The sequence below is a fragment of the Girardinichthys multiradiatus genome, chromosome 11 (assembly GCF_021462225.1).
Source record: "Girardinichthys multiradiatus isolate DD_20200921_A chromosome 11, DD_fGirMul_XY1, whole genome shotgun sequence".
Taxonomy (NCBI): Eukaryota; Metazoa; Chordata; class Actinopteri; order Cyprinodontiformes; family Goodeidae; genus Girardinichthys; species Girardinichthys multiradiatus.
Window position 1 is genome coordinate 605,155 of NC_061804.1, and position 16,068 is coordinate 621,222.

At 45.2% G+C, this 16,068-nt stretch overlaps 1 protein-coding gene across 2 annotated transcripts; it reads right to left on the reverse strand.

Moving 5' to 3' along the window:
* Positions 1-9,592: 9,592 nt before the first annotated feature.
* rps14 (ribosomal protein S14) lies at positions 9,593-12,633 on the reverse strand. Of its 2 annotated transcripts, none has more exons than XM_047378379.1 (5): positions 12,495-12,633; positions 11,056-11,206; positions 10,825-10,986; positions 10,657-10,733; positions 9,593-9,698 (listed from the first exon to the last, which is right to left on the reverse strand). In XM_047378379.1, exons 2-5 carry the CDS (start codon positions 11,202-11,204, stop codon positions 9,631-9,633), a joined length of 456 nt encoding a protein of 151 aa, XP_047234335.1. In that variant the 5' UTR covers positions 11,205-11,206; positions 12,495-12,633; the 3' UTR covers positions 9,593-9,630. The 2 variants fall into 2 exon arrangements, with proteins under 2 accessions (XP_047234335.1, XP_047234334.1); XM_047378378.1 differs by having other exon boundaries at positions 12,430-12,548.
* Positions 12,634-16,068: the final 3,435 nt, after the last annotated feature.

Sequence of the window (16,068 nt, forward strand, 5' to 3'; positions counted from 1 at the left end):
AGGCAGAAATGGAGGTGTTGGTGAGTGAGGTGGAGAACATCTGATGACAGGTCAGGCCATCCAGGACGGCAGGTATTACTGCGCTCAGCGCTGGATGAGATATCCCGGACCTCTGGATCATTTCACAGAATCATGAGGTTCCTAAAAGTGTCTTCAGGCTGAGACTTCATTAACTGTTGATGTTAAACACAAACCTGTCAGCTAATTAATGCTGGCAAGAGCCGGTTACCAGGAACCCCAGACTGGTTCACACCTGGAACTGGACAGGGACGATGTGGTTGCGGCGGGTCGGTCTCTCCAATACTCAGAACATAAATCTGCATATTAGCCAGTCATCATCATGGGTCAGGAGACCTCGGTGACCCCAGCAGCTACGATGCATCCATCATGCAGCTTTACGCTGAGCGTCTCCACGGTGTTTAGATGTTCCCAGCAGTCAGCTGCCTCACACCTTCTGTGGTAATCTGTGGTCCACATCACCCTGGAGATCATCAGGGAAGGAATGAGATGTTTGTGAGGACTTGGATTTCAGATTGAAGTTGGCTTTTAGGCCTTTATTAATCTATGTGAAAAGTCCTGATGTAGTTCTGGCTCACCAGGACCAGCAGAAATGACACTGTGGTTCTGAAAGCTTATGATGACGTCGATCTATGATTAAAGTTTGATGTGGAGAAAAACTGAATGTCTGACAGGATTCATGAAGCAGTCTACCTTCAGTTCCCTCCTCTCCATCTGCGCCGCCAGTTTCCCCGGTCTCCAAAACGAGCGGACCCATGGGTCAGAGGTCATGTGAGGGACTGAACTTTCTCCCCTTCTTTGGTTCTTATAGATGGGGGGCCTCATGTATGAAGCGTGCGTATTCTTGCAGCGGAACGCTTTACGCACAACTCGGCATGTACTAAAATGAACGTAGCGTGAAAACGTGCAGAAGTCAACAATAATAAATCACAGAGAACTAAACCGCTGAAATACACAACCTGGCCAAAAACAAGTTTCCACTTGGATTTAACGAAGCAAAGAGGTACGAGACTCCCATTGGATAATTACAGCATGGGCGATTAACAAGTTATTTAACCCCAACTGGGGCAATGAGTTGCTTCTCATTTCTTAAACAACCATGTCTAAAGACTCATCCTGTGGTCGTGGAAAAGAGGTCAGTCTGTTTCAGAAGAGTCAAATCATCGGCATGCATCAAGCAGAGAAAACATCTAAGGAGATTGTAGAAACTACCAACATTGGGTTAAGAACTGTCCAACGCATTATTAAAAACTGGAAGGATGGTGGGGATCCATCATCTTCGAGGAAGAAATATGGCCTCAGATAATGGACTTGTGTCTGTTCTGGTTCTGTTAGATCTCAGTGCTGCATTTGATCCAGTCGACCATAATATTCTCTTAGAAAGGCTGGAATATGTTGTAGGGATCAGGGGAACAGCACTAGGCTGGTTTAAATCTTATCTGTCTGACAGATTCCAGTTTGTTCATGTAAATGATAAATCATCTTTAAACTCCAGGGTTAATTGTGGAGTACCACAGGGTTCAGTACTTGGGCCAATTCTCTTTACTATATATATGCTTCCAATAGGTCAAATTATCAGGCAGCATAGGATAAATGTTCACTGTTACGCTGATGATACTCAGCTTTACTTATCCATAAATCCTGATGAACCCAATCAGTTAGATAGACTACAAGCATGTCTTGAAGATATAAAAACTTGGATGACTTTAAATTTTCTGCTTCTAAATTCAGACAAGACAGAAGTTGTCGTCTTTGGACCGGAGTCTTTAAAAAAGAAACTGCTTAGTCAATCACTTAACCTGGATGGCATTAAATTGACCTCTGATAATAAAGTAAAAAACCTTGGTGTTATTTCTGACTAGGACATGTCATTTAAATCCCATATTAAACAGGTTTCTAGGATTTCCTTCTTTCACCTCCAGAACATTGCCATAATTAGAAATATCCTGTCCAGGAGTGACGCTGAAAAACTAGTCCATACATTTGTTACTTCAAGGCTGGACTATTGTAATTCTTTACTATCAGGATGTCCACAAAATGCAGTTAAAAGCCTTCAGCTGTTTCAAAATGCTGCAGCAAGAGTTCTGATGAAAATTAAAAAGAGAGATCATATTTCTCCTATTTTAGCTTCCCTTCATTGGCTCCCTGTTAAATCCAGAATAGAATTTAAAATTCTCCTCCTCACATATAAAGCCCTTAATGATCTAGCTCCATCATACATCAGAGATCTGATTGGTCCATATGTTCCTAACAGAGCACTTTGTTCTCAGACTGCAGGTTTACTGGTGGTTCCTAGAGTCTCTAGAAGTAGAATGGGAGGCAGATCCTTTAGTTATCAGGCTCCTCTCCTGTGGAACCAGCTCCCAGTTTTAGTCCGTGAGGCAGACACCCTGTCTCCTTTTAAGGCTAGGCTTAAAACTTTCCTTTTTGATAAAGCTTATAGTTAGAGTGGCTTAGTTTATCCTGAGCTATCTCTGTAGTTATGCTGCTATAGGCTTAGGCTGCTGGAGGACATAATGACCACTTTCACCCTCTTCGCTACATTCTCACACTACTCTCCAATTTTGCATTATTTGCTGTTATTTCAGCTTTTAACTTTGTTCTCTCTTTTCTCTTCCTAGAAGCTACACCTGGCCTGGCTCTGTGTCTACCTGTGACACCTTTCTGGAGAGGGGAATTGTCCGAGCTTCTGCTGGCAACAACTTAATGCTCACCTTCTACAGATGATCCACATGGCCCTGTCTTTCAGTGTTTAACCCTTTCTCTCTCCTAGACATGGCTACTGACTGAGCTTCTACTGTGACTAACTCTATGTTCTCTCTTTCAGACTCTAACCTTGAAAACTGGCTCAGAGTTTATCTGTTCTTTCTTTCTAGATGAAACGACTAAAGGAGCTACAACCATTAACATTTACTTTTCCTTCCCATAGAAAGTACTCCTGGATCAGTGCTTCTTTGTTCTCTTTGTGTCTCTGCTCTGTTCTCTCAAACCTCCAGTCGGTCGTGGCAGATGGCCGCTCACACTGAGCCTGGTTCTGGTTCTGCTGGAGGTTTCTTCCTGTTAAAAGGGAGTTTTTCCTCTCCACTGTCGCTACATGCATGCTCAGTATGAGGGATTGCTGCAAAGTCAACACCAGTGACTGTCCACTGTCTCTACATGCTCATCCAGGAGGAGTGAATGCTGCAAGTCACTGACTGGATGCAATCTGCTGGGTTTCCTTAGATAGAAAAACTTTTTATCCAATTTGAATAAATAACTGAATCTGACTGAACTGTTCAATGGTTACGATTAATTGGAATGTATGAACCTGACTGTTGTGAAGAACCTTGAGACGACGTGTTGTGAATTGGTGCTATAGAAATAAAACTGAATTGAATTGGCTGGAAAAGAGTCGTAAATGATGGTGATCGGCGATCACTTAAACGTTTGGTGAAATCAAATGGAAGAAAATCAACAGTAGAACTCCGGGCTGTTTAACAGTGAAAGTAAGAGCATTTCCACACGCACAATGTGAAGGAAACTCAAGGGATTGGGACTGAACAGCTGTGTAGCCTTAAGAAAACCACTAATCAGTGAGGCTAACTGGAAACAAAAGCTTCAGTTTGCTAGGGAGCATAAAGATTGGATTCTGGAGCAATGGAAGGAGGTCATATGGTCTGATGAGTCCAGATTTATCCTGTTCCAGAGTGATGGGCTCATCAGGGCAAGAAGAGAGGCAGATGAAGTGATGCCCCCATCATGCCTAGTGCCTACTGTACCAGTCTGTGGGGGCAGCACCATGATCTGGGGTTGCTGCAGGTGGTCAGATCTGGGTTCAACAACAGTATGTGTTCAAAGAATGAGGTCAGCTGACTACCTGAATATACTGAATGATCAGATTATTCCATTAATGGGTTTTTTCTTCCCTGATGGTACGGGCATATTCCAAGATGACAATGCCAGCATTCATCAGGCTCCAATTGTGAAAGAGTGGTTCAGGGAGCATGAGACATCATTCTCACGCATGGATTGGCCACCACAGAGTCCAGACCTTAACCCCATGGAGAATCTTTGGGATGTCCTGGAGAAGCCTTTGTGAAGCGATCAGACTCTACCGTCATCAATGCAAGATCTTGGGTGAAAGATGAATGCATCACTGGGTGGAAATAAATCTTGTGACGTTGCAGAAGCTTATCGAAACAAAGCCACGGCGAATGGAGCCGTAATCAAAGCTAAAGGTGGTCCAACCAAATATTAGAGTGTGACCTTTCTTTTTTGGTGGCAACTATTTTTTTGGCCAAGCAGCGTATGACTCCATCCAGTTTAGTTCATGAAGCATCAAACCAGATGTTTCTTGAGATTTTATGGTTTAAACTGAATCATATTCAGCCTCAATAACGTCACACACCTCAGAAAATGATGGAAACAACCTCAGTCGGATGGAAACTGTGAAACCTCCTCTGTTTCTGTCACCTGTAGATGGAAATGCTCATCAGTCTGAGGAGCAGAAAATGCATGAGAAACATCTAAGGGACACTTTCATTCTTACTGAGAAGAAAACGGTGTCGGATCAGCAGATTAACTCCTAACAAGTCAGGTTTGATGATTCCTAAGGTGGACCAGCTGGAGACAATCACACATGTCCATAAATGTGGTTCTAGACAGGGGTCAACAGGGGCCAGTGCCCTTACAGAACTGGTCCTGGCCCATTGTACTGAAGACATAGAACCCAATCAATTTCCTATGATGATATGCACCGGCACAGAAACCATAACTGATTGGTCCCTTGGACCAATAAACTTTTGTACCTTTACAGTTTTAGTTGAATTAAAAATGAAAGTGTTGAGATGGGATCAGTTTTTATCTGCTAGATCAGAAGCTCTGCTACCTGCAGCTCAAGAGCTGCAAGTCGTACTCGTCGTCTTCCGCTTATCCGGGACCGGGTCGCGGGGGCAGCAGACTCAGCAGAGACGCCCAGACGTCCCTCTCTCCAGACACCTCCTCCAGTTCCTCCAGGGGGAGCCCAAGGCGTTCCCAGGCCAGCCGAGAGACATAGTCCCTCCAGCGTGTCCTGGGCCGTCCCCTGGGCCTCCTCCCTGTGGGACGTGCCTGGAACACCTCCCGAGGAAGGCGTCCAGGAGGCATCCGGTATAGATGCCCGAGCCACCTCAACTGGCTCCTCTTGATGTGGAGGAGCAGCGGTTCTACTCCGAGCTCCTCACCCTATCTCTAAGGGAGTGCCCGGCCACCCTACGGAGGAAGCTCATTTCAGCCGCTTGTATCCGGGATCTCGTTCTTTCTGTCATGACCCAAAGTTCATGACCATAGGTGAGGGTAGGAACGTAGACCGACCGGTAAATTGAGAGCTTCGCTTTTCGGCTCAGCTCTCTCTTCACCACAACGGACCGGCACAGCACCCCCATTACTGTGGGTCGATCCGTCTGTTGATCTCCCGCTCCATTCTTCCCTCACTCGTGAACAAGACCCCGAGATACTTAAACTCCTCCACTTGAGGCAGGAACTCCCCTCCAACCTGAAGAGGACAAGCCACCCTTTTCCGGTCGAGAACCATGGCCTCGGACTTGGAGGAACTGATCTTCATCCCAGCCGCTTCACACTCAGCTGCGAACCGCCACAGCGCATGCTGTAGGTCTTGGCTAGAGGGGGCCAGCAGGACCACGTCATCTGCAAAAAGAAGAGACAAAATCCACTGGTCCCCAAACCAGACCCCCTCCGGCCCTTGGCTGCGTCTAGAAATCCTGTCCATAAAAGTTATGAACAGGACCGGTGACAAAGGGCAGCCCTGCCGGAGTCCAACATGCACTTGACGATGCTGCTGCCTGTAGCTGTGGCCGTAAGGTCTGCGATGCCTGTCGTGGCGGCAATCCCAGAACCCGGTGGTGGACACCGGCAGTAAGGGATGATGTTAAGCTGAAGAAGGAGTCCTATCGGCTGTGGTTGGCTTGTGGGACTCCTGAGGCGTCTGACGGGTACCGTGAGGCCAAGCGTGCTGCGGCCCGGGCTGTGGCAAAAACTCGGGCCTGGGAAGAGTTCGGTGAGGCCATGGAGAAGGACTACCGGTTGGCCTCGAAGCGATTCTGGCAAACCGTCCGGCGCCTCAGGAGGGGGAAGCAGTGCTTCGCCAACACTGTTTACAGTGGGGGCAGGAGACTGCTGACCTCGACTGAGGACATTATCGGGCGGTGGAAGGAGTACTTCGAGGATCTCCTCAATCCTGCCATCACGCATTCCCTGGTGGAATCAGGGAGGCTGGGGACTCGGGGTTGGACTCTTTCATCACCCAGGCTGAAGTCACCGAGGTGGTTAAAAAGCTCCGCGGTGGCAGGGCTTCGGGGGTGGATGAGATCCACCCTGAGTACCTCAAGTCTCTGGATGTTGTAGGGCTGTCATGGTTGGCACGCCTCTTCAACATTGCATGGCGGTCGGGGACAGTGCCTCTGGACTGGCAGACTGGGGGTGTGTTCCAACTACAGGGGATCACAGTCCTCAGCCTCCCTGGTAAGGCCTACGCCAGGGTATTGGAGAGGAGAGTCCGGCCGATAGTCGAACCTCGGCTTCAGGAGGAGCTGTGTGGTTTTCGTCCCGGCCGTGGAACACTGGACCAGCTGCAAGTCGCTCTTTGGCTAAATATATAAAACGATGAAATATTGCCTTGTTTTTATTGTTTTATTCATTTGTTGGTTCCCCATGAAAAAACACCCTGGCGCCCCTGGTTAATGTGGTCTAGAACACAGCTTGGAGATTTTTTATTACGACAATAGTTGTAACATGTAGTGGTGCTTTTTCTGGTTTTATGCAAGCACCTGTGGTAGGTTGCTGTTACAAAATGGAGAGCGGTGCTTGTTGAAGTCCAGTCGGATATGCCGATCCATTTATTGTTTGCTGGGTGGATATGAACTGATACATTCACAAAGTTCCTTAGCTCCCACAAGCATGGTCAGAACCGTGTGCTCATTTGCACCACACCTGTGCTTAATTGACACACCTTATCAATACATTTGAGCAGCTCCCTGAGCGCCCCCTAATGGCTCCACCATAACATAATCAGAGTAAAGGGATGATAGCTCCTCTTCCTCGGAACAAGCGAAACAGACAGTCTGACGGCCAATCCCTCCACACTCCAGATACTGCTAATCATTTGTTGCTGATGTGCTAACCGATTAATAATGGCTTTATTTGTGAAATCGATACTAAAGAACAAGATGGTCTACAGTGGCTTGTAAAAGTATTCAGCCCCCCTGAGTCAATAGTTTGTAGAACCACGTGTTGCTGCAGTTACAGCTGCACGTCTTTAAGGGTACGTCTCCACCAGCTTTTCACGTCTAGTGACTAAAATCTTTGCCCATTCTTCTCTGCAAACCAGCTCCAGCTCAGTCAGATTAGATGAAGAATGCTGGTGAACAGCAGGTTTCAGATCTTGCCACAGATTCTTGATTGGGTTTAGGTCTGGACTTTGACTGGGCCATTCTAACACATGAATATTTTTTGTCTAAACCATTCCATTGTAGCCATGGCTTCATGTTCAGGGTCGTTGTCCTGCTGGAAGGTCAACCTCCACCCCAGTCTCAAGTCTTCTGCAGACTCCAACAGGTTTTCTTCTAAGATTGCCCTGTATTTGGCTCCATCCATCTTCCATCAACTCTGACCACCTTCTCTGTACCTGCTGAAGAGAAGCAGCCCCAGAGCATGATGCTGCCACCACCATATGTGACAGTGGGGATGGTGTGTTCAGAGTGATGTACAGTGTTAGTTCTCCATCACACAGAGTGTTTTGCATTTGGCCAAAAAGTTCAATTTTGGTCTCGTCTGACCAAAGCAGCTTCTTCCATGTTTGCTGGGTCTCCAACGTGGCTTCTGGCAAACTGCAAACAGGATTTCTTATGGTTTTCTTTTAACAATGGCTTTCTTCTTGACAGTCTTCCATAAAGACCACATTTATTCATTGCACCACTAATAGTTGTCCTGTGGACAGATTCCCCCACCTGAGCTGCAGATCTCTGCAGTTCATCCACAGTCACCATGGGCCTCTTGGCTGCATCTCTGACCAGTGCTCTCCTTGTTGGGCCTGTAAGTTTAGGTAGACGGCCTTGTCTTGGTAGGTTTCCAGTTGTGCCAAACTCTTTCCATTTCCAGATGATGGATTGAACAGAGCTCCATGAGATGTTCAAAGCTTGGAAATCTTTTAATAGCCTGATCCTGCTTTAAACTTCTCCAGAACTTTATCCCTGACCTCTCTGGTTGTTCCTTGGACTTCATGATGCTGTTTGCTCCCCAATGTTCTCTTAACCAACCTCTGAGGACGTCACAGAGCAGCTGTATTTGTACTGAGATTCGATGACACACAGGTGGACCCTACTTAGTCAATAGCAATCATCAGGCAGCTGCTGGGACATGATGATGCATGGCTCATCAGCTGGTTTAGATCCAGGACAATCATTTTGGAGCTGGCCTCTGTGGTCCAGAGGGAAACCAGGAGGAACCATGGGTATCTGGTACCAGTACTAACTACCCTGTGGTCCTTCCAACCACAGCTTCTCAGAGGGACTGACAGGTCGGGTATTTATCAGTCATCCCTGAACCGGGCCGTGCCAGCCATATGGGTTCAGCCTCATCCAGATACTCTGGTATAAACTGTGGTTCTCATTTGCAGCGAGATGTAATGAACTGATGTATTGTTCAAATATGAACAATAAAGCTTTGTTATAAACATTTAGGAGTTCTGCCTTTGCACTGGTACTGTTTGGTACTGATAAAGATGGACCATAGATTCATGTTCTGCTTCCAGAACTGAATGAGATCAACGTGGTTCATTCATCAGGTTCAGCTCTTTAACCCTTCAGGAACCTTTAAGTTGAACAAGTACGTTTGACCCATATGAGCTAAAATGGTTCCTCGTATAAAAATGTTTTTTACTTTCACTGCATCAAATCCTTCAGCTTCAGATCCATCCATAAAGTTTGTTGTATTTTTTAAGCATTTTTATCCAAAAAACATTTGTTTAGGAAAAAAAACACTTAAGTGGAATATTTTGGATGCAGCCATGAAAGATTTATATTATGATGAAATTATTTATGAAGCAACGAGTCTATTATAAAATGTACGCTTTACAAAACAGAACCACTTATAAAAATGTAAAGAAACTTGAACGTAAATGTTTTACGTTCATCTTCAGCACAGATATGAAGCTTTTTATTTCTGCCAAGCATTCGCCACCTAAAGCATAAATCGGTTTACGGTAAGGTGCTCCACATTTGGCTCACTGGTTCCACACAGGACCTTCCAGAACGTAGATGCGTCTCTGCTTTCTAGATGGTCCAGGCTGTGCGTCATTAGTCTCCTAGACAGAAGATGCTCCTGCATGAACGTTCTCCACCACGTCCAACAAGAGGAGCATCTCTTGATAAATGGGAACACAGTAGAAATATTTTCCAAACCTCATCACCCCATAGGTGGTCATAATGGGAGTCAGTGGGACCAAATCGGTACCGAAGGTAAAGCGTCTACACAGAACGCAGAGTTTGGACTGTTCAGACCCGTTCAGAGTAAAGCAGCACATTATTAAACAGACTCAGCCTTAACTTGAAGCTTTTATTGTGAAATGTAAACAGCTGTTTACAGACGGCGACCACGGCGACCGCCCTTCCTCCTGGTGGAGTCTGATGGGATCGGAGTGACGTCCTCTGAAGAAACAGAAAACATGAGGTCAGATTAAAGGTCAGTTCTATCAAAATCACTTCTCTCTGAAAACTGTTTAAAACCACGGAGCTCCTGAAGCTCCACAGATCTGAGCAGCACCTTCTACAGCTGAGCAAGGCACCTTCTACAGCAGGGATGTTGGCACAAATCTGTTGTGGACAGAAACGAGCCAGTCCACTGATTGGTCAGTCAACCAGCATCCTGGTCCTCGGGCTGCTCAGAACAGACCACCGGGCCGCAGGATGGACCTACTCATCCTGCTGGAGATCATCTGGAGCAGCTTTCAACTACAGCAGGAAACTTCTCAGAGACACAGCAGCAGCGAAACTCGTGGAGCTTCCAGGGGTTTCAGTACACCGGAGTCAAGGTACTGTTCATTACTGGGCCTCCACAGAACCTGACATACTGAGCAAGTAATAGTGTTGGACCACGAACATCACTGCTTTGAAGCTTTAAATAGAACCACTTTTCAACAGTTTGCTATATTCCCTTCAACCACAAGGCGCCGCTAGAGGCTTCCAAACATCAGCTCAATGTGCAGAAAGCTTCATGGTCACATCTCTAATAGTTACCTTCTACACAAACCTCGGTTCTGTTGACCAATCAGATGAGGTCTTCATTGACCTGCATGAAAAGCAACAGGTGTTTCTGATTGGGTGGTTTCCACCATCAGTTCCAGCTGTTGATAAGACCTGCTAGTTCCTCAGCTACAGGAACCTGAACCATGTGATGATCTGAACCCAGAAGCAATGAATCCTCTGATTGATCATCAGAAATGACGTCTCCTCATCAGGATGATGGGGAGAAACAAAATGGAGTCTGAAGGTAACTGAGAACATCACTACTATTCAACAGGGTTTCCTTCATGCGGCGCCACCCAGACCTGAACACACCTGATATGAAACCGAACACAGAGTCCCAACAGGTGTGTGTGAAACATACCAATACGTCCGATCTTCATGCCTGATCGAGCCAGAGCTCTGAGCGCCGACTGGGCTCCAGGTCCAGGAGTCTTTGTCCTGAAACAGACAGATGGATTCCCATGACGACATGTCAGGTGAGCTTCTTGTTCCAGATGACCTCAGATCTACAGGTAACAGGTGAGGTTACCTGTTTCCTCCGGTTGCTCGCAGCTTGATGTGCAGTGCTGTGATTCCCAGCTCCTTGCAGCGCTGAGCCACATCCTGAGCTGCCAACATGGCGGCGTACGGAGACGACTCATCTCTGTCAGCCTTCACCTTCATCCCGCCGGTCACACGGCAGATCGTCTCCCTGAAAACATACCTATCAGAACCTCGACCTGTCTGAACATTGGACCAGGAGTATTTCAGGGGGACTTACTTCCCAGAGAGGTCAGTGACATGGACGAAGGTGTCGTTAAAGGAGGCAAAGATGTGGCACACTCCAAACACGTTCTCTCCTTCGGCCACCTGAGGACCTAAACTGATGACCTGCTCCTCCTTCTTCTCCTTCCCTTTACGAGGAGCCATGTCTGCAGAGAAGAGCAGGATTTATCAGTTAAAGGAAACCACAAAGTCGCTCCTGAAACTGACATTAGCTCGGTCACCATCAGAGCCTGGCGCTGCGGATTACTCTGTCCGCACCGTCGCTTTAAGAGCTACAATAAAAACACCCAGATCAGTTTTGCTTCATTTTCTGATTCCTGTTAATGACAGACAAGACTTGGTGTTTGTTTCACCTGAAAATTATTTCTGGATCATCCCAATTGGTTGTTGTCACTTAGCACATAGTCCAGATTCTACCATAGAGAAAAAATGATCTTCAGAGTTTCACCAAAACGTCTAGAAGCAGAACATTTTAAACACTGAAACATATTCTACAGTAATGAAACCCACACCTGGACTGATTAATGGACCGTTAATTAATCCATATTCATCCTGATCACTAAAACACTGAATATTCAGACATTTTGAAAGAAATAATTGTTCATAGATTCAACTGAATTACCCTGGAAATATCTGCAGCCACCTGAAACAAACACCAACCTACATAAATGTGCTTATTGATGCTCTTCCAGGTGTAGTTTGACGTGCAGAAGACATCTTCATTACAGAAGGTTCCTTCTCAAAGCAAAACCTGAGGTTTCAAGAAACCATTTCAGGATAATAATCAGAACGAGGGAGCTCAACGGGTTCCTGGGCTGAAAGCAGAAGCTCCTCACTAGTGAACCCCAGAGGAGGTTAAATAGAGAAGCAGCAGAGCTACAGCGAACAGAAGCTGTCCGACAATGGCAGCACCGGTCAGACAGCTCACATGGAGGCTCAACCTGCAGCTTGATGCTCCAGATGCTATCTAGAACTAATGCAAACTAACTGGGTTTGTCCTGTAAACTGGTGGAAACCATCCTGATACCCTAAAATTCACGTCTTCCTTCACACCTGAACGTCACCGTTTAACTGACCGCGGAACCTGTTAGCCTGTTAGCTTCCACCAGACACCTTCTAAACCCCAACATTCCTCACCTGATGAACTTTAACCCATTAACCATCACCTGCCTGAACCTAATATCTGATATCTGACAAAAAGGTTTATCAATAAATCAGCGTTGTTTTCCCGCTCCTGGACTCGACGCGAGCAGCTAACATGGCGACACGTCGCAGCAGAACAGCAAACAAAACGGACCTTTAATATTTCACAGAAACATAGTTCGGACACCAGCAGACCCCAAAAGTATCATCCTGTTAGAAAACACACCTTAGATGGTCGGATGGTCACCTGGAAGGAAGATTAAAGCGGATAGATGCCTCAGCAGGACTCACCTTACAGCGTCTCTTTACTGAGCACAAACAGAAAGGAAGGAAGCTCTGCACCGGAAACAGATACTGAGATCCGGGAGCTGCTGCTGCTGCCACCTGCTGGCCACTTCTTTCCTTGCTGTTGGTGGGCGCTCTGCAGCGCTGATCTCTTTCCTGATTCCTGGGTCATAAATTAATGGCATTTACACCTGAGGCTTATTCATGTTGTTTTATTGAGCAGAGGATCTTGAAGCATTTCTGCTCTGTCTGGTCCGCACATTTTAGTTAAAATTCGGGTAAAATAAATGTAACTTCAACTGTTTGTAGCTTCCTTTAGTGAAGTTTCTGCTCAAAACAACATGCCCAAATCTAACTCAGACATTACAAACTCTGTTTAAATAATTATTTTGTTTATTATGTTTTTCAAATGTGATAATTCTGGCATTTCTTTGCTGCAGGTTGAGGAAATCCTGGGGGGACCTGTGAGATCTCTGCTTTCAGATGACATGTTGGTTCTGTAGAAGCTGTCTGGTGAACAGCTGAGACCCAGTTCTATTGTGGCGCCATCTTGCGAAGTTTGTTTACTTTCTGATTCACCTGCTTGTAGTTTTAACAGTTTGGATTTCATAAAAATGTTTTCTTTCAGCTTTTAGTCCAGATTCTGACGTTTATGAAGAGACCACACGTCTATGTTTAACTAGAGGAACTTACAGTAATGAAAGTGGAATAAAAAGTTTAATTGTTCCCCCAGTACTGGGGGTTGGAGCCTAAGAGGGTTATGCTTAATTGTTCTGTTTCTCATTTTGAGTTTTATTGTATTTATTGCTCAGCAGTTTGGTGCCTTTGTTGTAAAGAACAGGTTTGTCTTGTTTCACTGTAGTTTTATTTGATCTTGTTTTACTTTACTTTATATTTAGGAAGGTGGTGGACCTCTTTGTGGCATGGTGTGGAAACAATCATCTCATTTTGAATGTGACTAAAACAAAGGAGATGATTGTAGATTTTAAGAGAAACAAGAATAGGTCAAAAACTATTTCTATCATAGGAGAAGAAGTGGAGGTGGTGGAGGAGTATAAATACCTCGATGTTCACCTGGACAACAGACTAGAGTGGAGATGCAACTGTGAAGCCATCTACAAGAAGGGACAGAGCAGACTGTACTTCTTGAGGAAGCTTAGGTCCTTTGGTGTTTGCAGCAAGATGCTGCAGATCTTCTATAAGTCTGTTGTGGAGAGTCTGATCTCTTCTACCATCATCTGCTGGGGAAGCAGCATCAGAACCAGGGACTTAAAAAAGCTCAACAAGTTGATAAAGAAGGCTGGCTCTGTTCTGGGGACTCTTCTGGAACCTCTGGAGATCATTGTGGAAAGACGGATTCTTCATAAAATGAAGAACATTATGGAGAACCCTGAGCATCCTCTTCATCAGACTGTCCTACAACAACAGAGTGTCTTCAGTCAGAGGCTTCTTCAGATCTGCTGTAAGACGGAGCTACAGGAGATCCTTCCTGCTCACAGCCATCAGCATCTACAACGTCTCTTTGAAGAAACCTTCATAATATGAGATATAACAACATTTAATTTCCCTTTGGGATTAATAAAGTATTTTTGAATTGAATTGAATTGAATTTATGCAACTATGCTTTTGTTTCTTTCATTTTTTATGTAACTTCTTTCATTTAAATGATTACATTGTTTCTGTACTAGTTATATGTTTAATTTTCTGTTTATAGTTCTGTGCATGCATTACTCTGTATTATATGGAAATGATCTGAGAAATATGGCTTCTTTCTTATTGCAGTTTAACGCCATCATGTAGTAGTTTCTCTAAGACTTGCAGTTCGTTCACAGATCCGCCAGCGGCAGCTGTGTGAAGGTACGGCTTCAGTCCTGACCATCAAAGAAGCTTGGAGAATCTAGAAAGCACAGATGGGACGACCAGCAGGACATCCCAGGAAGATTTGTTGGCATGAAGATAGGAAGGGAAAAAAAAGGCCAATCAGAGCAGTTTGACCATCTCAGTTTATTTACAGAATCAGGTTGAACACGATGCAGAAGAAGAAGAAATTACTCCAAAAACTACAAAAGAAACTATTTAAAAACACACTCTCGCCCTCAGACACACACAGACTCCCACAGTTATACACTGAGCATGCAGCATTAGTCCAGTTAAAACAGTACAGTACAATATCCATCATAGTAGAAAAAGCTGAGGATGTGAGAGATTATTTGATTGGTTCTTCAGAGCATCAGGTGGCAGAAAACAGGAGGACCGATTCTCTTTGGGTTGGACTTTAGACCGGAAGGAATACATTCAGCAGGGTCATTTATCAATTCATTTATAAACAAGCTGTTTGTTTGTTTGTTGGAGGAAAATTAAGAAATGTTTAGTACTAAAAGTAAAACCTTCCTCTGAGGTGAAGTTATATCAGCCTCCTGCTTCCTGACCTGCTGCTGTCTCCAGAGCTGCAGGCGAGGTCCCACATCATGAACCTCCCACCTGGACAAGCGTCTGCTGAGTCAGAAACCAGAACCTGAAAGTCTCTGTGACCCACTAGCGCCACTGCTTTGGATTCTTTCAGATCAGTACGAAGCAGCTGCTGAACAACAGCAGAGCTTTTGTTTCTAGAAGAACAAGAGAAATCTACTCAGCTTCAAGCATCAAACACCAAACGTTTCTAAAAAATGACATCTCAGGTATTTGCGGGGAGACCTTTTTGCATCGTTAGCCCCTAATAAATACTTTCAAGTGTCGTAAGAGTTCAGAGTGAAGGTGCAGCTGTAGAAACCACTGAATACTGTAGAAAACAACCGTTCACTCTGTGGCGCCACCCAGAGTCCAAGCAGGGGGTTACATAGTAGGCTTGCTGACGTCATATGATGGATGTATGATGTTGTGTTTTATTATTTTATCATCAGCTGCAGCAACAGCAAACACTGGCTCAGAGAGTCAGGGGGTCCACGGTCTGGCCAATCAGGCGAGAGTGGGCTATAAGGGAGGGGCATCTTAAAGAGACAGGAGCGTAAAAAGCTGGATGAACAGAACGGGTCACTACAACAGAACCTGCTCCATATAAACAGCTACAGAACATAATGGCTCCGGTTCACTTTAAGGTGAGTAGCTTATACAGTTTCTAACTGAACTTCATGTTAGGTTCATGTATAAGAAAATAATTTAACTCGTTCAGGCAGTTTGGAGCAGTGGGCGTGGCCTACACGTCATTTAGCAGGCTCCGCCCCAGTGGTACCCCGCCCCCCTGGGTTCCAGCCTCACCAGTGTTTCCAGTGCGTTTCCTAAGCCTGGACTCCAGATGTTGCAGAGATAAATATGGAGCAAATCAAAGGGCAGCAGTGGCAGCACATTCAGCAGCTGCTAAAACACATTAAACTGCATATCAATAAAAACCTAAATCAGAAAGCTCATAGTAGCTCACAGCACTGGAAGTCTGACCCCAACATTAAAAAGCTTTGAAATATACAAATGCCATATATCAAGGATATTAATATCATTGTCATCATGGTAAGAATCTGATTGTACAAAGTTCTACATTCTCCCGACGGTAAAATGCTCATTAAAGCTTCAGAGACAAACACAACGG